Source organism: Podarcis tiliguerta (genome assembly GCF_965153285.1).
Source record: "Podarcis tiliguerta genome assembly, chromosome: 2".
Lineage (NCBI taxonomy): Eukaryota > Metazoa > Chordata > Lepidosauria > Squamata > Lacertidae > Podarcis > Podarcis tiliguerta.
The window spans coordinates 38145508-38169765 of record NC_139535.1 but is presented as its reverse complement, the minus strand read 5'-3'; the positions used below and the strand labels follow the sequence as shown (position 1 = coordinate 38169765).

The 24258-nt window shown below is 44.9% G+C and overlaps 1 protein-coding gene across 1 annotated transcript in view; it reads left to right on the top strand.

Annotated features, from left to right (window-relative positions):
* Window positions 1–1119: 1119 nt before the first annotated feature.
* CHST13 (carbohydrate sulfotransferase 13) overlaps window positions 1120–24258 on the top strand; it is a 48242-nt gene continuing 25103 nt past the window's right edge. The window contains exon 1 of the mRNA XM_083426999.1: window positions 1120–2102. Coding sequence (XP_083283125.1) covers window positions 2009–2102 — 94 coding nt within the window. The 5' untranslated portion in view covers window positions 1120–2008. The remainder of the gene's footprint in view (window positions 2103–24258) is intronic.

The following is a 24258-nucleotide window of genomic DNA, read 5'->3' as shown; positions in this document are numbered from 1 at the left end:
TTAGAGGTTTAGCGGCTATTAGCGGCTATTAAAGGTTTAAGGGATTAGCGGATTAGCTGCTAAAAGGCTATTAGCAGCTTAGTGCCTTAGAAAAAGGGGGTGGGGAGCGAACCCCCCCCCCCCGGAATCGCAAGACATTTTCATCTTGCGAAGCAAGCCCATAGAGAAATTCGTCCTGCGAAGCACCTCCAAAACGGAAAACCCTTTCGTCTAGCAGGTTTTCCGTCTTGCGAGGCATTCGTCTTGCGGGGCACCACTGTATTTGACTAAGGGACAAAGGGTTTAAGGGCAAAGGCTTTGAGACTAGTCGGATTCCACTTCCCAGCAAGTTGTTGCTCTGCAGACCATGTGTGGGGAACCTGTGGCCCTCCAAGGGCTCTTGAACTCCAACTCCCATCAGCCCCAGGCAACACAGACCAGGGTCATGGAGGGTGGGAGCTGTAGTCCAGCAATGTCTGGAGGGTCACAGGTTCCCCATCTCACTGAATAGCAGTACAGTGGAATCTCAGTTTTTTACTTCCAAGTGTGTTTGAAAATAGAAACATTCACTTCCAGGTTTTCGGTGTTCGGCTTCCAAAACATTTGGCAGCCAAGACGTTCGAAAACCAAGGTTTGACTGCACAATCAAAAGCCATAGATCTGGAGGTAGAATTGTAGAGTTGGAGGGGAGCCTGAGGTTCATCTAGTCCAGTGGTGTCCAAACTTTTTTCAAAGAGGGCCAGATCTGATGAAGTGAAGGGCCATGAGGGATGACCAAAGGGCCGACCAAAGCTGTTGAGCTTTTTTAGGGTTCAAGTTGTTGAGGGTTTTTTGGGGGGGGGATTTTACCCCAGGAAATAAACTGCCACAGGGGCCAGATTAAACTGACCAGTGGGTCAGATTAGGCCCCCGAAACAGACTTTGGACATGCCTGATTTAGTCCAACTCCCTGCAATGCAGGTATCTCAGCTAAAGCATCCATGACAGGTGGCCATCCAAGCTCTGCTTAAAACCTCCAAGAAAGTCCACCACCTCCCGAGGAACTGTTCTAGATAAATTCCCTGTGGGAAGTCCAAATAGAGCATCTTCACCAGACGTCCTCAAGCAGAATCTGAAGAGGAAGCTACTTTATACCATGCTGGACCAAAGACCCATCTACCTCATCAATGTCTGTGGGTCTCCAGGGTTTCAGCCACGAATGCAGGTGCTGCTTAACTAAAAACTCCCATCCTCCACGGCCACGGTCTGCGCTGCCTGGGGCTGATGGGAGTCGTAGTTCAGCAACTTCCGGAGGTCCGAAAGTTCCCCACACCCTCCCCTAATCCACCCCCACGTCCTACTCTTCTTGCCCTTGCCCTGAAGGCTAAACCTCGACGCGTAGGGACGAACGGCTGTGCCTACTAAATCGCGCCAAGAAGAACTCTTCCCATGCTCAGAGGCGGCCCCGCCTTTCTTGACGAGTATAAAAGAACCGCCCCCAACTCAAGCGGGACCTGACACAGGTACGCGGCTTGGGAAAGGAAAGCCGCAGCTGGGCGCGCGCCTGGCGACTCCCCTTCCAGCCGGACGCATCCACGGGGCAGGAAAGGGGGGGGGGAGCCGCCTTCCGCACGTCCCGAACGAGCCGCGCAACGAGCTTCCGCTCGCTTTACTCCGCCTGATCCCCTCGGCGAGAAGCGTCAGTAGCCGGGCGGGGAGGGAAAGGAAAGGTGTGGGAGGGCGGCGCGCCTCCCTTCGACGCCCTCTCTCCCCCCCCCCCCCGCGCCACCGCGCCGCCTTAGTCCGGCCCTGCCCCGCGCCGAGGTTTCCCTTTGCCCTGAGGGACTGCGCTGTGCTGCTCTCGCTTCGCGCCGGAGAGGCAGAGCCGGCGGCCGGAGGAGCTGGGCGTCGGGAGGCGCCCGCAGCGACGCCGCCAGCGACAGCAGCAGCTGCGCGAAGCCCGGGCCATGAGGAGCCGCCGTGACTCTCTGGCGACACCGCGCGACTCCCTCGCCGCCGCGGCCCCAGGGGATGCCCTCTAGGCGCGAGGATGAGGCAGAGCAGGGGGCAGCGGATGGTCCTGGCCACTTGCCTGGGCTCTCTGCTCCTCGTCGTCTTCTACTTCCAGAGCAGCTCCAACCCAGGTGAGTTAAACATTCACCCCGCAGGCAAAGGTCCTCGACCCGGCCCCGCTCGCCCGCCCGCCCTCCGCCGACGCGCCTGGTCGCTTCCCTTCTCAAGGCGTCTTTTCTTCTCCCCCCTCTCTCTATCAAGTTGGGGCTTTGCTGGGTGTTTGGTCTTCCCAGCAAACTTCGGTAGCCGCTCCACTTTTAAGGTAACTTTCTAAAAGTCATCTTGGCAGCAGCAAACCCAAGAGTGCAAACCTGGCAGCGCCGCTGTAACGGGGTCTACTCGGAAGTAAGTCTCAGTGAAGGCAATGGGGCTTACTCCCGAGCATATGTGGAAGTAGGATAGTAGCCGTGCTTATTTTGTTTAACTTTTGAGACCACTTTCTCGACCGCTTCTCCAAGCGGTTGACAGAAGGAAACCCAACTCCGGAATGGAATCATTAACATTTAAAATCCATTTCCACCCAAGGTGCTCACACCAGCATGCCATGAAATAAAAGAAAAATAACCCAGCTAGCTTGAAAACAAGATCCAAGTTGTAATTTAATATTAATTGGCTTCCAAAGGCCATGATAAACAATTAACATTTTAAGGGCTTTATTTAGGTTAAATGTGTAGGGTTATCTCCTAACACAGCTTCCTTTCTGGAAATTGTTGTCCTATAGTTGTCTGAGAGAAGCAAGCTGCCCATTAGAAAGAGAGATGACTGAATGTAATGTCAGGTGTTTTTTTTATTAATGAGTCTGTCAATCAGCTGCTGGTTTGTTTTTAAAGCAATACTCTTAAAGGTAGGTTTAAAACAGCCTCAGGTCAATAAAAAATGGTGCAATTCAGACTTTATTCCTATGCATGCCTAGTTGGGTGTCAAGTCCCATTGAACTCAATGAGAAAACATAGGATTGGATTTACACAGCAGCTTTGAAAAATAGAGTAGCTGAACAATGCCCCAAACATTTCCAGTAACTTTAGTACATTTAAGCCCATTGATTTTAGTGGAAAATACTTAAGTGTGGGATTCACTTTCATCCTGAGTCAATGGTCAACAGGAAGTCAATACCCGGAGAAGGCCTTTTTATGGTGTGAAGATAGAAAAGAAACTTCCTTACACTGAGTCAGTCAATTGGTCTATCTTGTTCAGTATTGTCTACACTGACTGGCAGCAGCTCTCAAGGGTTTCAGACAGGAATTTCTCTGAGCCCTACCTGGAGATGCTGAGGATTGAATCTGTGACCTTCTGCTTACAAGGTAAATGCTCTACCCCTGAGCCACAGCCTTTTCTCAAGTGGTTTCTAGGTAGGCCTTCCTGGGCAGTGAGTTTGAGAGCGTAGAGGTTGCTGTGGGGAAAGTCTTCATTCCAGGTCCTACTTAACTTCCCTGGATAAACAGAGGGTCACAGAGGAATGCAAATGTGCTGACTCCTCTTAATTTAAGTAGGCCTACAACATATTTCTTTAAGCAAGTCGCAATGTTTTTTGTTGGAACATACTTCCAAGTACAGTGGTACCTCAGGTTACATACGCTTCAGGTTACATACGCTTCAGGTTACAGACTCCACTAACCCAGAAATAGTGCTTCAGGTTAAGAACTTTGCTTCAGGATGAGAACAGAAATCGTGCTCCGGCGGCGGCGCAGCAGCAGCAGCAGGCCCCATTAGCTAAAGTGGTGCTTCAGGTTAAGAACAGACCTCCGGAACTAATTAAGTACTTAACCTGAGATACCACTGTAAATTTATGAGGATCATAGCCTTGGAGGATCAGAGTCCTAAGTCCAGATTTCACTGAAAAAAGATGAATACGAAGCAACTCTAGATCTGTGAGATTAGCCGTGCCTTCTGTTTGTGGAAACATTCAGTCAGATATGTGCTGAATTTTCTGAACCGCAGAATGGGTGCATCTTAAAGCCAGGTACGTAAAAAAAACTTTAGTAAGCAAATACCAACTTGCTGGAAAATCCTTCTTAAGTGGAATCAAAGAAACAGCCCAGGGCAACTCACTCTGAGATATTACATATTTTCTAGCTAAGATCATGTTCTTCATCAATGCACATTTTTGCAGTGGGTTGTGACACACAAACTATGCTTACTGCAAACAAAACTGCGTTTTGAAGCTGGTCTTGGCATAGGTACCAGTGTGATGCAGTGCATCTGTAGCAGAGATGGAACTGACTGTGTGTTTCCTCAGGTATCCCGCAGAATTCAGTGGTGCTTACTCACAGGTAGCAGGTAAAGGATATCAGAGTGGCTTTGTGCCTGCTGCTTTTGAGCTTCTATCCTAGCAGTATGTTGCTCCTCATCACAAAGAGTAGTATGTACTGTATAGCTATTTTAGCCAACTTGCTTCCCTTTATTACTGAACTACTTCTGGTGGTGGGGAGCAGCACAAAGTAACAAAATGGTGCAAGTGAGAAAGCACACATATGTATTCAAGCTGAATGGTTCTAAAATAGAGGTAGTTTCTGAACTCTGTGCATATATACACCAGTGGGCTAAAACATGTTTTTATAGAATGGTTACCAGACGTCCCCATTTCCCGGGGACAGTCCCTGCATTTACAAATCAGTCCCCTGACAAAACCCATCCATTTAGTAGGGAGTTGAAAAGTGCCCCTGGATTCACTGGAAAAAATCTGGTAACCTTATTTTATAGTGACCTGATAATGCTATATCTAGCAGATTATTAGCCATAGCATCAGCCACCTCTGGGCAGTGTGGATAGATTGAATCCTGAAGCTTCCAGCAGGGCTAAAGGGAGAGAAAATGCATGGGAAGTCCTTTCAATGTGGAGAGCGGTAGCCATTCCTTTCCCCACTGAGAATGAATCTTCTCCATCCCACAACAGCTCATTGGCCATTGATTGCAATCCATCCTATTGGATGAGGTTTTACCCCTTCAGGAACATGCACACAGCACACTTCTGAAGCTGGGAGTCTGCACACAGATATGTATTTCACCCATGTTTGACCTTAGCTGCATCTGACTTCAGCAGAACAATTTGGAACCAGTGTAAATTCACACCCTGTATTTATGTTCTGAGGCCTGGGACAGAAGTCGTCCTTGAGATGGGTGCAGTCCAGGTAACTTTAAGCACACGTTCAGAAGCACTAACCTACTCTACTCTGTCTGTTACATTGCTTTCAATGAGGCTTAAGCACAGCGCATCTTCTGTGTGTGCACTCAGGGGTAAGTCCCATTGAGTTCAATGGAGCTTGTACCGAGATAAGCGTGTATATGATTGCAGCCCTATTTTTTATTTTTTTAAGGAGGGCTAAAGGCTATATGACTAGAAGCAGGCGTTTCAGTGAATTAGGGTTTAACTTCTTTGACTCCTGCTATATTTAATGAGCTATTTCAAGATGTTCTCTGGCTGTTTTATGAAGGCAGCAATTTCTCTTGTGTAATGAAAGCATAGATCTTTTCTTTTCTGGAAAGTCATGGCCCAAGAATTCGGATGATGGATGATGAGGCTGTCAGCAGCGAATAAACTCTCACAGAGGGCCCACTTGAATTAAAAACTGAGTCAAATTCTGTGGCCAGTGAATTGATAGATTAATCTCCAAATTAATGTTTTCAGTTGAACAGCCAAACAATGCAAAGCCAAGAAGAGTTATAACTTTCTTGCATGTTTCCTGCACCTTTACTAGAAAGTATGTTGCTTATTATTTTCAGAGAAACATGCGTGCATAATGCTTATGATTCAACAATATGCCAGGGTCCTGCATGACACTCTCAGCCAACATTAAGTTGACCTAAATGTGCACAGATTTGTTTTTTACCATGATGGATTGAAAGGTGCCATTTCCATTTTATTGTGTTAGTTGAAAGTATAGAAATTAGCTGGATGAGTATCCTAGAATTCGAATAGGTCACTTTGTGCTTTAAACTTACTATGAAAGCATCATATAAGGCCTACTGGATAAGGGCTACAGTTTTGAGAAAACTGTACTGGGATATCTGTTGAGATAGGACAGCTGCCCATTCTCTGTACTTTACAAAAACAAAAGTCATGTGTATTTCAACAAACTTCCTCAGCTGGCTGAATTCTGCTGTCTGCCAAGGGTGTAGCTACCTGGTGTTGTTTTTTAAATTTATTTGTTTGCATTTATCTTTAACAGTTACTTAAGAAGTTTGTGGAAGGTGATAAATAATGTTGTTGAAGGAAAGCGAGCTCCAATTCATGACATGACTTTGTTTTTTAATGAAAAGATAAAGAATTCTGCAAGCCACTTCCCAGTAGGTTTAAAAATAAACAGAAGTACCCATTTGAGGGAAGGGAAAGCTACTGCGATGAAATAAAATGGCGCAGTTGATGTGCAGAGTGTATGGAGGAAGGTGAATGAATAGTAGGGGTGAGCGATATATCAATATATCATCCCAAACTGGTTTGAAGTCCATATTGTGATAGTGGTTTTATAATTTTTGACCCAGCAATATATCGTGAATCATGATGTGTGTGTGTCTGTGTGTGTGTGTACGCGCGTGCGTGCGCTATGCAAAAATCACAATGTGGGAAAAAACTATGAAGCCAACCAATGCTTCTCTTGTTTGCTGCAGCCTCTATTAACTCTGCCAGCTCACCTGTCCCCTGTCTCATGCAGAGGGCAGCGAATCGCAAGAGCAGGTGCCGGCAAAATTCACGATGCAGGAAAAACCATGAAGCCTCTGCATAGCTCCATCCTTATTTGAAACATCATGATATATTGGTATATCACAATGTTGAAAACCAGATATCACCCAGCCGTAATGGATAGTGGTGAATGACTAAGTTGGTTCATGTTTGCTTCTGAGTCTTTTGGAGGACAGAATACGTGTCCCGATCCCAGACACAGGTGTAGATCAGCTGTATTATATTAGTGCCATCAAGGCCCTTGCTTACTCCAAAACCAGGCTGCAGGGATGTGACAACACTGGGGGAACTACACTTTGGATCCTGACAGTCTGGGTGTGGCAGCGTAGGCTAACTGATCTGTATAAGAGCTTTCTGGGAGAGGCATCTTGCCAGCTAGGCTAACCTTCACCTGCTCCTGATTTTCGTGTTCATGTCTTGCAGAACTTTCGTGTGCATTTCTAACCTGAAACTGAGCCTTGCAGCATTTCTGGAGAGGCAGACTCTGGAGTCCCTCTTAAGTTTTCCTCCTATGTATGTTCTCTTGCCTCTGACCTTGCTTTCTCTGATCCATGCTGTTGTTGTTGTGCCTAACTAGTTATCTGAAATGTCCACACATTTTGAAAGTCAGTGGTTTGCCACTTGACACATTTTCAGTTAAAATATCAGGAAGTCTTCACCTGGGGGAAAAAAGTTTGGTGCTTTTATTTCAGCTAGTTTTTAAAACGACACACTCTTTGTCATTTCAGATAGCAGAAGTGGCTTACTTTCGAGCTGAGGAAATTCTTGTCTGCTTTTGGTTTCTTTAATACCACAAAGGGGGGGGGGGAGAGAATTAAAGAACAAAGTGAACCTGTCACACATTTCCTGTCAAGATTCTTGCATTCACTTCCTTTTAAAGTTGTCTCATTTGTTTTAAAAAATATTGTTAAGTTTATTTGGGTAAACCTGATTTGGATAGAAAGGCTGAGTGTAGAATTTCCCATTAAGCGTGAACATAATTCATGGGGCATTGCTATTGGGGGGGGGGGGCAGGCCAGCAAGGTTTTAGTAGGCCAGTAACTATTATTTACATGCTTAAAAAAAACTCACTCAGCTGTGTGCAGCAGAGAATTGTCCACTGAGTAAGCTAAGTGTGTGTGTGCATGTGTGTGTGTGTGTGTGTGTGTGACATTTACTATATATTACTGTATATTAAGAACCTAAGAAGAGCTTGCTGGATCAGACCAGTAGCCCATCCAGGCCAGCATCCTGTTATTATAGTGGCACACCAGATGCATTCTCCCTTCCTGCTGTTTCTAGCAGCTGATATTCAAAAGCGCAGCTTGTGGCAGTGAAGGTAGAACATAGCCATCATGGCTAGCAGCCATTGGTAGCCTCAACCTTCACGGATTTGTCTAAGCCCCTTTTAAGGCCATGCATGTTGGTGGCTGCCATTATCTCCTATGGAAGCAAATTTCATAATTTAACAGTGTGAAGTACTTTATTTTGTCTGTCCTGAATCTACCGATGCTCAGCTTCATTAGATGTCCCCCACCAGTCCTAGTGTCATGAGAGAGCGAGAAAAACTATTCTGTATCCATTTTCCCAACGCCACGCATACACTTTTTGTGCTTCTATCATGTCACATCTGACTCACCTCTCCTCTAAATTAAAATGCCCCAAATGCTGCAACTTTTCCTCATGGGGGAGTTGCCCCATTCCCTTGATCAGTTAATAAAAGGTAAAAAAAGTTAAAGGACCCCTGACAGTTAACTCCAGTCGCAGACAACTCTGGGATTGTGGCTCTCATCTCGCTTTACAGGCCGAGGGTGTTTGTCCACAGACAGTTTTTCTGGGTTATGTGGCCAGCATGACTAAGCCACTTCTGGTGCAACGGAACACCGAAACCAGAGCAGTGCACGGAAACACCATTTACCTTCCCGCTGGAGCTGTACCTATTTATCTACTTGTACTTTTTTGGGGCGTGCAGGAGCTGGGACCGAGCAGCGGGAGCGCACCCTGTCACGGGGATTTTAACTGCAGACCTTCTGATTGGCAAGACCAAGAGGCTCAGTGGTTTAGACCACAGCACCGCCCACATCCCTTTGATCAGTTAATAAACAATACACCAATTCCAAGTTGTAGACAAACCATTAGCCACCAGCCAGGGCTATTAATGTGTAGAGAAGAAGCTAAGTAGCAATTTCTGTGCATTGGAGAGATGCAGCTTTTCTGGGAATGTTGCAGGAAACTGCTCCACCCACTGATCTGTTGAAGGCTCTGCCCTGCCTTGATGCAGATGGCTTTAAGCCCAGAATCTCCTGACTAGCAACCTGACTCTTTGATCAGAAGAGTGTGCAATCCTATGGAGTGAGTTTGCTAATGAAATTCTGCAGTCCTGGCTTTTGTTATTTTGCAGTGGGGCAACAACTGAGGCATGTGAGGGTCACAACCAAGAGGTAGGGAAGCCCTTCCTCAGATGCTCTGAGGAAACAGTGCTCTTGAGTCTCCTCTCTCTCTGAGCTCAATCCCAGCTGTGCCTGTTTTAAAATGCAAAACATGAAAACTGAACTGAGAGGCAGGGCTCTCTCCCTCTCTTTATCAGTTAATTATGTCTACAGCAGTTTTTCCACAGAGTTTCACCCTTCTGATAATTTGTAGGAAGGATGTGGCTCTCTCCTGCGGTATCATGCCAGAGGCTGAAAGCATCAGTGAGGTGCCATTGAGTGATTGGGGGCAGTTTACACTGTTGCCTTTCAATTCTGATACAAAATGGATAAGATTAAAAAGTGGTTAAAATGTTTGCAAAGCTAGATAAATTCAATAGGCTGCAGAAGGATATCCCACCAGCCCCAGAGGTTGGGCGCCATTTCTAAATGTGTCATTTGTGCATCTGTCTCATGGTGTGCATGCTAGCAGATGTTGAGAGTGCAGATTCCTGTCAGCCGCAGCAAGTGTGACCACTGTAGTCCAGCAACCTCCAGAGGTCAGCCCTTGAACTTCTTCAAAATCAGGATATTTGTATATAGGATTCTGTTGCGCATGGGCTATTTAGGTCGTGAGTGCATGGATTTCAAGCCTGCAAGATCTACTTTGTTTTTGTTTTGTTAGAGAGGCATACCCGCTGGAGCAAGTTCACAGTGGGAGAATAGTAGTTTGGGAAAGAAACCAGATACAAAATGGTGGCTCATGGGGTGGAGCCAGTTACCTATAACAGCACATGAACCAGACATGGGAATAAACTGAATGAGAATTCTAATCTCACAATTTGAGCCTTTTTTCTGTTGCTGTTCATAAACTATTGGACGTCAGCGACACTTTCTGATCTACTGCAATTCATCCAGCATTCTGCCTGCAGCTGCCAGTGTACCTTGTGCCCAAACCTGGCTTAAGGGTTTTGCCAGTCAAACCCATTCACCCTAGTCACTTGTTCTTTGCACCTAGAACAACTGTGTGGAGAAGGAGGGAGCAAGATCATGCCACATTGGCTCTGGCCCTGATTCTGCAGGTGTTTCTGTACCTCTGGACAACTGTATATCTGCTTAGCTGACCTCTGTTTTCCTCAAGAATATGATTGGAAGTACAGCCCCATAGTGAAAGAATGACCTCTGTCAAACTTCATTGTTGATTGCACTCAGCTGTGCATTTTTATTATCGTGCCCATCTTTTAAATATGTAATTTCCTATTAAGATAAGGAGTAAGAGGCTAAACAAAGAGAGGTTATTGTGGGATAATTACTTATCCACCAGTAGCAACTAACCCTTTGTTATAGTGTGAGGTTTTTTACACACACACACACACACACACACACACATATGTTTTGCCAAGAGTGTTTTGCAAAAGTGTAGAAAATATTCTATGTAAATTAGCCATATTAGTTCTCTGCTTATGATATCCTCAATGTCTGATTGTTGAGAGTCTAATGAGCAGTCTAACTTCTTATGACATGTGCATGTGCAAACACACACACACACACACACATGAGAAAGAGAGAGAGAGAGAGAGATGGGGGGGGGGGGAGATTCTCAGGAAGCCATTGCACTGACAGTCGCATACCTGATTCTGAGATGCAGTGGTGGGCAAAGGATTTCTTAACCCTTCTCCAGCGGCTGCATACATTCCAGTGTTTCTTGCTGGAAGGTAAGCCCACCACTAACCTTTCCTCCTGCAGATGTTCTATACAAATACTCAAACTAACAAGATCTCCTTGCAGAAATGCAGCCCACATATTAATTTTGGTTATTATTCTGATCTTAGTTTCCACACAGCAGGGAATTCTCAGTGGGTCGTTCCCCACAAGTTATAAAACTGCCTCCCATATGAGTTTTGGTTGTTTTCATTTAGGTACCAGGTGAAAAGTTTTTTTTCCTGTTTACTTAGGTCTTTGGAATGTAACCCACCTTTTTGCCAATGCTGCTGTTTTGTATACGGGCACATTTGTTGAGCATTTATCCTGACTTGTTTGCAGGGAGATTAGATGAAGTTGACTGTTTAATAAGCATTAATTCTGATTTGCTTTGCGTGAAGGTTAGATGACGGTGAGTCAAAGCAAGTGCCATCCCACATGTTCCGCTGTCTTTTCCTTTCACTTCCCCTGTTGCAAGAAGTCTGATCTTTGGGGGAAGTGGGTTTCTTGGACAAGACCTCTTAATCAACTAGAATTGGGCGAGCCAAGTTTGCCGTTAAGAGATTATAGATTGTGATAGTCTTAAATGTTGCTGTCAATGTTGTTGGTTTTTTTTGAAAAAAATATTGTTGTGTTACATACAGTGGCAAAACTGCATGCTCTGGCACCGGGGGTGGAGAGCAGGTGGGGGTGTGGCTGGCACGCATCCCGTGGTGGCATGGCATGCATCCTGGGGGCGTGGCACGTCACCCACAGGGGCGGGGTGTGCATCCTGGGGGTGTGACATGCTGCCTGCGGGGGTGTGGCGTGTGTCCTGGAGGCGTGGCATGTGTCCTGGGGCGGGGCGTGGCGCCCATGGGGGCGTGGCACCCGGTGCGGTGGGGTGTGTGCGCAGTGCGTGTCGGGGGGGGGCAGCCACAGTGGTACCCCCCCCTCCCCGATGGTGCCGGGGGCGGTGTGCTCCCTCCACCCTCCGTTCCTCCACCAGTGGTTCTATAGCTTGCTGCTCTGTGCTCTCATTGGGAGGACTTGGGTCTTTGGGCAACTGCCGGATATATAAGCATATCTGGTTCAGCAATAGTGATGGAACAGATTTCACTTTGCCTGTGACAAGTAGGCAGAAGTGCAAAACTCTGAGAGGCCCTCTTTTTCTTTACTTCTTCTAACTCAATTGTTTCAGCTGCAGACCTTTTGTCAGCTTAGCTTCCCATATGCATGTAATGTGAGAGGCTGTTTCTAGAGAGAGGGGGAAGAGAGAAGGGCTGTGCTGAATGAAGGTCCCCGTGTCAGCAGAAACTGCAACGCTGGATGACACATGTTGGAATTTCATTTCTGCAGAGACCACAGCTTCCTTCAGCGTTGAACAATAGGGGTGCAGTAGAGGCTTAGCGATCGATCCCATTCCTGCATGCATGTGGCCTGGACCACATGGACTACTTTGCATGCTGCATGAGGAAAGGGCCATAGCTTAGTGCATGGGTAGGCAAACTAAGGCCTGGGGGCCAGATCCGGCCCAATGGCCTTCTAAATCCAGCCCGCGGATGGTCAGGGAATTAGTGTGTTTCTACATGAGTAGAATGTGTCCTTTTATTTAAAATGCATCTCTGGGTTATTTGTGGGGCATAGGAATTTGTTTATTTCTTTTCAAAATATAGTCCAGCCCCTCACAAGGTCTGATGGACAGTGGACCAGCCCCCTGCTGAAAAAGTTTGCTGACCCCTGGCTTAGTGGCAGAGCACATCCATTGCATGTGCAAGATCCCAGATTCAGTCATTCACAATGGCATTCTCCTGCCCACCCCCCAAATTACCTTCCATGTCTGTAGAAGGGATTGTGAATAAGAAATGCAGGTAGGGATCCAAAACTTTTTTAAAAATTAAAAATCCCATGCATATCTTTCTTTTTTTAATCATTAGGTTTTGCTTGATTCCGAGTTTTCAGTTCTGGCAGATTAGAACGGCTTGATGCTGGTGCTTCCTGTCCAGTCTACAACACCCCCCTTTCCCACCTCCAAGTTCCAAACATGCCCATACATATCCTGCATCCAAAGGACATCTCTCTTCCATTTTTGCTTCAACTATTTTCTTAGGTACAACTTGAGCAACGGGTTTCTTTAGATGTCCTTCTCTCCCAGCAGTGACAGAACTTTTCTCCCTTTATTCAGCTCAGCTGGTTGCTTCCCATTGGTTCTTGTCTTGGCTTCTGTAAGAGAGAGAGTAGCTGAGGGGGAAAGTTCTGCTAAAGCCTCTGCTCACGTGGGGAGGAGAGGATTACATCTTTCTTAGTGTCTTGGCTTAACAGGGGTGAAGCTGGTCAGTGGACAGAGCTAAAAGTGCTGGCCTCCCAATTTTTGTTCAGTCCCAAATATGGCCCCTTATATTTTATTACATTTTTTTAAAAAAATGTTGCTGATCAGCAGCCTTTTTGGAAATGACTTTGTATTTGGAGCTGTTATAGCTGGAGGATTGCTTGGCATGGACGTCCTAGCTGTCTGTCGGCCTTTCTATTTTAGCATTGCAAATATTGAAGCAAGCAAGCGGGTTTGTTTTTCCGTGTGCATTTCTCTCTCCACATGTTCCGTTTGCAGTGGCAGCTAGAACTGTGCTGTCTTGTTGCAGTGTTTGGGGTGGGATTGGAGCTTCTCTAAACCTCACATCCTTCCCTCTTGCAAGACTTCTTTGCACCTCGCAAAGCCCGGAAAGCTGCTCAGCCAGCCGGACTTCGGAAAACACTTGGAGAGGTCCATGAATTTGCTTTGCACATTCACTAGACCCTTGTTTTGACTCTCTGGCCCATGCTATTTGACTCTGAAAAAAAGAGCAGTTGTAAGGAATCTACATTTCACCGTGATTGCACTTATACTCAGGGACTCCCTGACAGGAGCCAGTTTTAGGCACCTGCTAAAAACACTCTCTCTCTCTCTCTCTCTCTCTCTCTCTCTCTCTCTGTGTGTTTAGGCAAGCCCTCAAAGACATGTAAAGCTGTCATTTTCCCTTATTTAATTGGTATTATTGGTATTATTCACAGAAACCTACAAAGAGCATAAATAAAATTCCGTTCTAGAGACTAGCAAGCACAGCAAACAGCAATGCAGTTTGTTAGCAATCCCTCTCATACTCCTTCTCCAAACAATTCAAATTCCCGGGATTCCCTGTGCAGAAGAAGGAACCATGACACTACTTAGTCATTTTAACAAGCCGTCTCATCTCCGCTTCAAATGCAGCGAAGTCTTTGTGATTCACTCAAGCCAAAGGGAATGAAGATACGCTGGGAAGATGTGGAAAAGATAGGCCTCTATCTTCATTCTCCCATAATCTGGTTGCTGTACCGTGGGCTGGAATTTATCAGTTCCAGATGTGGAACTGGCAGCCTCTCTAGAAACAAGCCAACCAGGCTTTCTCAGCCCTCTGAGGAACACCAGGCTGTGAGCAATACATCATCAGGGGAAATGCGTTTCTCCCACTTGTGCGTGTGACCTTGGGAGTTCCATGAATTAATTTGGTGATGTATGAAAGCAATAACATGAATGAATTGTGCAGTTGTTAGAGGAGAGGCAGACATTTTACTCTGGAGGAATCAAAGGATTGAATGCCTGAACACAACCTGCATTTGAGGCTGGGATAAGAGAGTGAACGAACATGGAACAGAATTTGAATTATTGTGGAAAGCTCTCAGATCCAAGATAGTCCAAGACTAGATCTTCTGGACAGAGGCCAGCTTTTTGTGCTGAGTCTGTGGAAAAACAGCTTGCTGCACAATTGCATGTGGGTCTCTGCCATTGCCTTTGTGGAAAACCACCTGCTCTGTTGTATCCAGACCAAAGTTTATTGTTTTCTCTCCATATCTCCACCTTGCCTCCACTGGCAGCCTTGGTATTTTTGGCGCCAACACGTCCAAAAGCCATGTCACAAAGGAAGCATACTTACTTAAGCATTTGTGGGTTGAACATGCTGTGCCGCTCTCTTCCATATGCTGCTGATTCCATCCATGGCCAAGCAGCTGTCCAGGGATATAATGCAGAAGGCCAGTTTTTGGAGATCACCCTGTAGCTTGGTAAGCAGGAGGGACTCTTTCAATATCACAGATGTTGATAAAACCATCAAAAAAACCCCAGAGATGCAAAATAGCTTCTTATTGTGGGCTGGTTCAATGCACCAAGTTCTCTGTCAAGTGCTGGATGAGGAAAGCAAAACATAAATAATAATGAAGTCCTTTTGCATCCACACCTGGTGACAGGGCACCTTGCTGCTCTGGGGACAAAGGTGGACTTTGTCTTGGTTTGGTTGAGTGGGTTTCAGGTGGTCTGCTTTTGCATCTTCTGTTCTGGAATTCTGGCAGGCTTTTGTGACAGGTCTCTGGATTTTTCAGTTCAAGATTTATAACAGGTTTAAACCTTCAACTCTGATATATCTCCCCTTACTTTCAGGCCATTTGGCTAGAACGATATGTTTGTATCCCATAATGAGAAACAGTGAAAGTGGTTTGCAGGCGCACTGGCAAAAGTGCTGACTTGGCTCTGTACACGTCTTTGGGACTTCCTTTTGGAGGCCAGGTGTGCAGGCATCCAGGTAACTAGTACTGATGACTTGGAAACTGGCGTCTCCTTTAACCAACAGCAACACGTGCTTCGTTCTCAGTGAGGTAGTAAACCTGTTTTCAGGCTGAATCACTTCATACTGCAGGCTGGGACTTGTACGCATTTGAGTGCTCTCCATAAAGTAATAATATCCTGCATGTACTATTATTCAGTGATCTATGATTAGACTTAAGGCTATCTCATGTTGGTTCAAGCTCTACAGAGCCAGGAAATGGGAAGCTAAGACTGATGCCTTAACAGACATGATCAATGATGTTGTGCAATGTCATAGGTTGTGCTTGCTTACAACCTGGCTCTCCATAAGCCAACACTTTCCCTTTGTCTTAGTCCAAATCCAGATGTGGAGGAAGAAAACACCTCGCAATGTCTTGTATTGCCTTATGAAATGTTTTGAGTGTTGCTTGAGGGATCCTCCCGCGAGTTTGACCCATGTTGCTTCGTTGCTTATGTTAGTAGCCATCAGAATGGGTTAAAGAGTGGGAGATGGAGGACTCCTTGAATGCAGCAGGGGCAAGACTCTGGCTCAAACAGAAGTTGAATCAGCTAGTTAGACAAAATGGATGGGAAAACACCATAATTTGAGGGGCAACCCTGCATATTCCTGATCTTGGCACTTTTGCCATCACTACTTCTGGCTGATTGCAATGCCCATGAAGTCTAGAACCTTTTCTTTTAAATGTGGGGGTGCATTCCATAGTTTACTATATAACTCAGCCTTAGCTGCACTTAAGCTCATTAAGGGAGCCTGGTTCTGTTGGGTCATCACCAGTATATATGTAGCCAGCCACAGCAAGCCTTTATTCAAAGCTGGCAGAATTGGTGAAAAGGCATTTCACAGCTGCAGTTCTCCTCCTTCTCCTCCCTTTCCCCCTCTATATTAAAGTAGGGAAAGCTCCCCTACTGAGATGTCTACCTCCACTGAATTTCCAAGCCATTAGAAAATACATTCTGGCAGCTGGGTTTCCTCAGGTCACAGACACTTTTTGTAGTGAATAATACCAGCTGATTTTAATGTCATTGTTCCTTAACCCAATTGAATCGGATTAAGGTAAGGAAACTGTCTAGCTTAATTAGGATTTACCAGAGGTCAAGTTCAGAGGAAGTGATCAAAGCCCAACTAATCCTGATATATACACATTTTTTCACTCTTCACAGCGACAATCATCGCCAGTCATTTTATGCTTCCAGCCCTTAATTCCATCTTTCAGGTATCCTTTTTCAGCAAAACCACACTAGAGGAGTGCAAATGGAAGCCATGTTTTCCTTAGTATTGATAATAGGATGTTCCAGAATCCATATTTGGACAGTGTCAGTATTAGGCCAACCAAGGGTCTCTGCTGACTTAGCATGTTGTTGGTGCCATTTAAGGGTCAAATCATAGAGCTAGATGGAAGGGGGTCTTGTAGACTATCTAGTCCAACACCCAACTTCAAACAGAATATCCCCAGAGCTGGAGCACTCCCAGCAGGTGGCTGCCTAACCTCTCCTGAACTACTACCCCAATCAGCACTAACCATTAGCCAAGACTGTGTGGGGCTGATGGGAGTTGGAGTCCAATGGCATCTAGATGGCCACAGGTTCCCCAGCTGTGCTCTACTAGTAGGTCTCTGGTAAGAATTAGCCCATCAACCACCAGCCAGCAATAGCTCAATCAAGCTTTTAATAATAATAATAATAATAATAATTTATTATTTATACCCCGCCCATCTGGCTTTTGGTTTTGCATTCTGCCTAGAACTGCAAAATAAAATAGGTCCAATCCAGAGCAGGTCACACTATATGGCTTATGGTGGTTGGAACAGGATGCAAAACAGTGACAACAGTATTCAGCGGAAAAGCCAGGCGTCCCACCCCCAAACAAATTCTCTTAACTGAAAAGAGACTGTCTGATTTGAGGCATGCAAACCAATCACAGTGAACTCTTATTTTTGCCCTTTTCCTGTGTGTTTGTTTTGCTGAACTCTGAAATAGTTCTGAAATTAGATATTGCAAATGTTCAAAACTTCAAAGAATCTCTCGGGTGTGCTGTGATCAAGTTGGTGTATAAATGAATAGCTGTGAACACTGCATAATTTCTGGCCAGAAAGCTCACCCATTTTGTGTGCTTTCACACCAAAACCTTTAAAATACAGGATGGATTTATCATTTATTCATTGCAAAGCTTTTTGTGATGTGGTTTACATTTTCAAGTCTGGGCTCAAATTTTCTGTTTTTCCATGGTTGCTCCAGCTTCTTTCTGTAAAAGATAAGATGATGTGTTCTGTCAAACCAGCCTTCCTGAGACTAGCAATGGCAGTTCACCTGCTCAGGGTCCCACTCAGTCTCTGAGGGGTCTTTTATTCCCAGCCCACATTAAGCACCCCATATTCGTGATCAGTTTTGATACAGCTGGGAGAACAATTAAGTGACTCCCACTTAGGAGTCTGGCATAATTGTGTGGATCCCACGAACAGGACTCCTAAAAGGGGCAAGCTGGCAATTTCATGGGAAAGAGATGCACACACCAGGTTTTGCTCACCTAGCTGGGCATTGAACTCTTTTCTCAGTTGCACACAAACCACTCATGGCTGAAGTTGAGGGAATATCAGAAGATCATAGGAGAAGGGCTGGAGCAAATAGAAGCGACAGCATCAGCATCAGCATCGTCAATAAATAAATACATGCTGTAACAAATCTAAATGGCATCGGTGAATGCAGATGTACAACAGGTTACTTTTATTCATTGGGTTTTCTAAGGTAAGGAGAAATCCAAATGATTTTTTTAAAAAAAGTATGGGCTATCGGGTTGATGACAACATTGTGTGGATGCTGCAAAAAAAAAGTGTGTGTATAAGCATCTCAAATTGCACAATAAATGTCTGTCTGCGAACACCCTGAATTTCTAACACAAATCCCCAAACAAATGCATTTATGATTCTCAAAATGTGGAGGATTTCCTTACTGGCATCTAGATACTGAAAAAAAGAAAAGAAAAAGCTGGATGTTTCCTTGCTGTTTCAGCTGCAGTCAAGCTCAGGTGCAAAGTTGCTAATGGCCACAGGGTCTCACACTTTGCCCCCCCCCCAAAAAAAATTCCAATTTGAACCTTTGCACAGGTGCAAATACCACAAAGAGCAAAAAGTGGGCAGTGCTGAGAGTTTTGCCAGGCACAAGCTAAACTGGCACTCCAGGTACTTTGAATTTTTTCTGCAAAATTTTCATTTACCTTTTGCTTAGCAGGAAACGGACTCTATTTGAGGAAAAGGTGAAATGGCATATGCATTGATTACTGTCAAAAGTATAAAAGAAAAGCACTAAATTCATTGCACATAATGGGAGTTTTATCTGATGACATGGGCTATTGCATCTTGCCCAAAGCAAACAAATTTGGAAATGGCAGACTTGAAGTTTTTATTTCCTTCTAAATGTTACTTTTAACACATGTGGAACTGGTTTAATTGCTTTTCTTCAGTCACAAATATTTGCATATAGCTGTATGTTATTTTAAAATAGAATAAAGTGTGCGTTTTAGAAAGTGGCCAAGACTGAAATTCAGAGGCAAGGAAATTAAAAGCTAAGGATAGTTATTTGATGCTCTAATGAGCTTCATCCAGTCTGTTTCCTGTCCCTGAGAGCAGTGGAAAAGAAGAGTTTTCAACTTAGCAGTCACATTAAAAAAAAAATATTGGAACCCAGCTCTTTGAGATGACTTAGCTGTGGTTGCTGGCATTTAAATTTATTCTGTCTCGATGCCTGTTAAATTTGTTAACAGCGAATGCGTCTCCTGGTAGGAGCACATCATATAGCTGACTACAGTCTCCAAAAACTATGCTGCCAGGAATAACTAACACTACGTCAGAATTGGCCCTGGGACAGAAAACGTTTTTTGCTTTATGAAAGGATTTCTCTGGAGGGATCCATATGAAGGGGGAAAAAAGAAATAGGAGTGCAGAATTCATTTTCAGGAACCCAGTCTCCTGCTTCTGGATCTTCCATACAAAAACCATATGGATTTTGAATTCTGACAGTGTTCTCCACCCCCGCTTTAAATGGCTTTTTCTTAAATACATATATTATTCTTTGGAGTAGTGAAGGTGCCTATACTGAACATAGGCATTGCTCCACAAAGAGAGAGAGATGTCTGATTATTGTGCCCTACATTTGCAGAGTTCACAAGAAGTTAGTTTCACAAAACAATGGAATTTGCTCCCGCCAGAGATAGTAGTGATGGCCACCAATTTGGGTGGTTTAAAAGCGAATTTAGAAGGGGGGGAAAGGAAGATAAGGCTATTTATCAATGGCTACTAGTCACAACGGCTTTGTTCCACCTCCATCAGAGGCTGCACCACATTGGCACCCACTGTGGTTACAATAATTTCCTTTAGGTGCTACTTCCCCACCCCTCTTTCTGCTCTCTTTCAACTGGACTTGCTGCTTTCCTTTTGCCCCCCCCTCCAAAGAAATAATTTTAAATGAATTGAGGGAAGAGAGTTCTAACTTTTTACTGGTATTTGCTGGATGGCTGCATATGAACCAGTGGCTCATCAAACCTTTCCAAGTATGTGTGTGTGTGTTGGCCAGAAACGGCAGGGGATGAGGTGGGTGAGCAAGCAGCTCTCATTACTTTCTAGCAGTCCACATGCTCTCCCATGGAGGAGCTGCTGCCTGTTTTATTTTGGGGTGTGGGGTGAAGAGAGGGAAAGGAAGGATCCATGCAAACTCTGCCTTTAATGGAGTGTGTATGGAACTGTTTCCCTCTTGGAAATGTCTGTACAGGGAAAGGGGAATTTGCTATTCCATGCAAACTATATAGCCCATCGCCCCATGTGCCATGGTCACCTCCAGAGTGTGCCACCATTTTCCAGGAGGGATTCAGTGGCATACTGGCAGTCAGTTAGAGTATGCTAAAGTGCTCTGTCAATACAAATCTGCTTTGAGAAAAAGGAAAACTTCTGAACTTCTTTTGTGGTAAGGAAAGTGACGAGGGGATGTGCTAAAAAATGTGGGACGGCAGTCAATTGACAGGAAATCTTATAACCTCTGTGCAATCATATTGGGACAAATGCTTGATAAAGAGCAAGCACAGTATAGCCTCCACGCAAGCTTTGGGCTAGCAAATCAGGATTGAATGCTCAGCGGACGGGATGTCTGGAGGAACTCCCAGTTGCCCCCAAATGCAGTTTTGCTGTTTCCTCAGTTGAGGGAGTGCATGTGTGAAAGAGGGAGGAGAGAGAGAGAAAAAAACTGTTTACATGGATTTTGAGAAAGACCTTATATACACTAAATTTTATTGCAGCTCAAAATTCCATGTTGTTTGTTCAGAAGACTTCCACAGCCCCTTTATCAGTCTGTCTACGCTTTCAGTAGTGAATCCTGAATTGGAAGTGAATTTTGTATTTACACAACAGAGGGTTTATCACATGCCAAGAAAAACAACGAAACAAAAAATCTTCAGTCTACAGGCACAAAGGAAGATTTCATTATATTTTGTTATCTTTTGTCTTCATACAGTTCATTGTGTGTGTGTGTAGAGGGAGGGATTGTGCTCTGTTTTGTCTTCCAAAAAATAGGCAGTTCTATCTTCCCGCTGTACAGTGGTACCTCGGGTTAAGTACTTAATTCATTCCAGAGGTCCGTTCTTAACCAGAAACTGTTCTTAACCTGAAGCACCAGTTTAGCTAATGGGGCCTTCTGCTGCCACTGCACCGCCAGAGCACGATTTCTGTTCTCATCCTGAAGCAAAGTTCTTAACCTGAGGTACTATTTCTGGGTTAGCGGAGTCTGTAACCTGAAGCGTATGTAACCCAAGGTACCACTGTACTGAGTCTGTAGAGTTGGCACAAACCAATATGGACGGCTTGTGCCATAGATAGCCAAACTATAGAACTAATTGGAACCTAGTATCCAGTGGGCTCGAGATTAATCTTTACAGTGGACAAAGGCATGATTGGGGGAAGCTGTTCGAATTAGGGGTAGGTGGTACTGCTCTGCAGTGGTCTGGTCTGATATGGATGGTTATTGACAGAGGGACCTCCTTCATGTGCCTCGTCTATGAGAAGTCCGGAGGGTGTCCTTTTCTGACGTAGCTCCCTGCTTGTGGAATGCTCTCTCCAGGGAATCTTGCCTGGCGCCTTCATTGCATATTTTCAGGTCCCAGGTGAAAACATTCCTCTTCTCCTAGGCCATTGGCTAATAAAACAATCAATGGCCTCTTAAACTGTGGGGGGTATTGTTTTTGTTTGTTACTTTGGCATGTGTTTTTATGTTGTAAATCACCCTGTGATTCTTTGATGAAAGGTGGTATAGAAATTAGATTTTTTTAAAAAAATAATGGTAGATAGGACCATTGGTCTGTTTAGCTCAACACAATCTCTACGCAGACTGGCAGCAGCTTCAGAATCTCTTTACTGGAACTCTGTTACAAACCCTTTGCACCATTTCTTCCCTCATTTCACATCTGGCAGTGCCGTCGCTGAGAGCTAGAACCACCTAGAGTGTGCTAAAAGCTGAAAAATGTAAATGCCAGGCTGAAAGGGAAGGGTGTGGAATGGCATTACCCACAAAGGGCTTGATGCAGGATTCCATTCGCCCACCTTTTTTTATAGAGGGCTCAGCTGGAGCTGAGGAATTTTGCCCCTCTTCAAGCTAGCACCACACATAAAAGGATCCCCAGAGATTTTTTTGTGCAGCTGATGCAAGACAGGCATTAGTTACAGGTACCCCAAATAAGCAACAGAAAGTGATGCCCCCCGAACAGCAAACAGTTTGCAAGGGGGACAATTTGTCACGATTCTGGGTTTTTTGTTTTAAAAAAGCCATTTGTCTCAAAAGCGGGAGAAGAGTGTCGGTGTGATTTCCAAGGCAGGCCTGGCAGGAATTTTGTCTGAAGCTGTGCTGGAGCTCATCTTGTCGTTTTTGCATGCTGCTTCTGGAAAGGCAGTTGGGCAAAGGTGGGAAGATCTTGGAAGGTCAAGAAGCTCTTCTTGTGGAAGAAGACTCGAGAACAGTTTGAATGCTGGGAGTTTGCTGGCACAGCCTAGTTTACAGTTGGCAGATGAAACCAGGAGCTGATATTGTGGCATCTTTCATTTCAGAAACCCTGGTTGGCATTTGAGTCTCTTGCCTCATCTGCTTTGCGCTTCTTAATATGGGGTAATAGTCAACTAAGTTTTACACAGAGTAGATCCATTGAAGTTAAGAGCTAGGTTTTTCAATTTCAAGGAGTCTGCTCTGAGTAAAATTTAGCTGAATCCCCCCTGTGATTTCTCATCGCTTGCACATTCAGGGGTATTGCATGATTACTGAGGGCTGGATGACTGACAGCTGAATGTGTAAATGGGCTCTGTGGTGAATTAATTCTGCCTGTTTGTTTTATTATTAGTAATCTGCATCTTCAGGGGAGAAACACTCCCATTAAATCCCACTCAGACAAATTAAAATAATAAGGGAATAAATTCATCATATGACAACACTGGTAAAAAGAGCAGTGGAACGAGACACCACATCGTTACAATGTGCTAATTAAAACCGCTTAGCTGGGTTAAAAAATCTGCTGGAAAGATGAAAGGGTAGGTGCCCTGTGGGGGTCCATTGGAAGTGCACTCCATAAATGGGCCACCCTCTCCACACCTGCCACCAGAAGCTGAAGACATTCTAGGAAAGCTCTCTTGTCTGGCAGAGGTTACCAGCACATGGATAACTATGGCCAAGCTACACCCTTGGGCTGGCACACCAACCTCAAATGGTGGAGGCTGCTCTGTAACCTGGAGGCCTGACACCTCCTGTAAGAACACTGGGTCAGTCAGCATCCTCACCAAACAAAATGTGACGCTGGTTCTTGAGGTAGAGTGCAACCCCTTCTTCACTCTCACCAGCAGCACCTCCATCTTGTCAGGATACAGCCTCAGTTTATCAATCTTCCTCAAGTCCATCATGGATGCCAGACACTAACTCAACACTTTTCCTCCCATGAAGTACAGTGGTACCTCGGGTTACGTACTTAATTCATTCCGGAGGTCTGTTCTTAACCTGAAGCACCACTTTAGCTAATGGGGCCTCCCGCTGCCGTGCTGCTGGAGCATGATTTCTGTTCTCATCCTGAAGCAAAGTTCTTAACCCGAGGTACTATTTCTGGATTAGCAGAGTCTGTATGTAACCCGAGGTACCACTGTATAACCAGAGGTTCTGAGGTGCCATTGGTGGCCATTGGTGAGAGAGGGCTTTCTGTGTGGTGGCACCTTGTTTGTCCCTGGAACTCCCTACTCCAAGAGGTTAGGCTGCAAGGGTATCTTCCTCTTCAATGGTTGAAGGCATTTCTTTTTTTAAAAGCTTTTGATTTGCTTGTTACTTAATTTGACTTCTTGGTCAATTGGTGTGTGTGTGTTTCTGTTTTGGTTTCTTGTTTTCTTGTTCTGTGTTGCTGCTTTTTAGTCTGATGCTTGTTTTTTCTCTCCCTTCCTTTCCAAATGATGGATTCCTGGTGTTTTTAGATTTTATTAGTTGCTTTGAGCAACCCCTTTTTGGAGAAGAAGACCTCAATATAAATGTTTAATACAAATAATAAGAAGAAACATTGTTGATTGCAGCCCAGCTCTCTAGGTGACTTCATCCAGCAGTTTCCATGCAGATATGAAAAAGAATGGGGAGTAGATAGGATCCTGTGAAGAGAGGTTGAACACCAGTTCCCCATAGCCATCTTCTGGAATTTGCCCTTAGAGCAGGAAAAGAGTCATGGCAACTCAATGTGCCATCAGTCCCAGCTGCCTGTCCAGAAGGAATTCATGCCCAGTGATGATGAATAGCATTGAGTGGTCCTTCACTTAGCTTTTCAGGCACTTACAGTGCCAAAATCAGGCCTTAGCTCAGACTGAAATTAACCCAGGTATG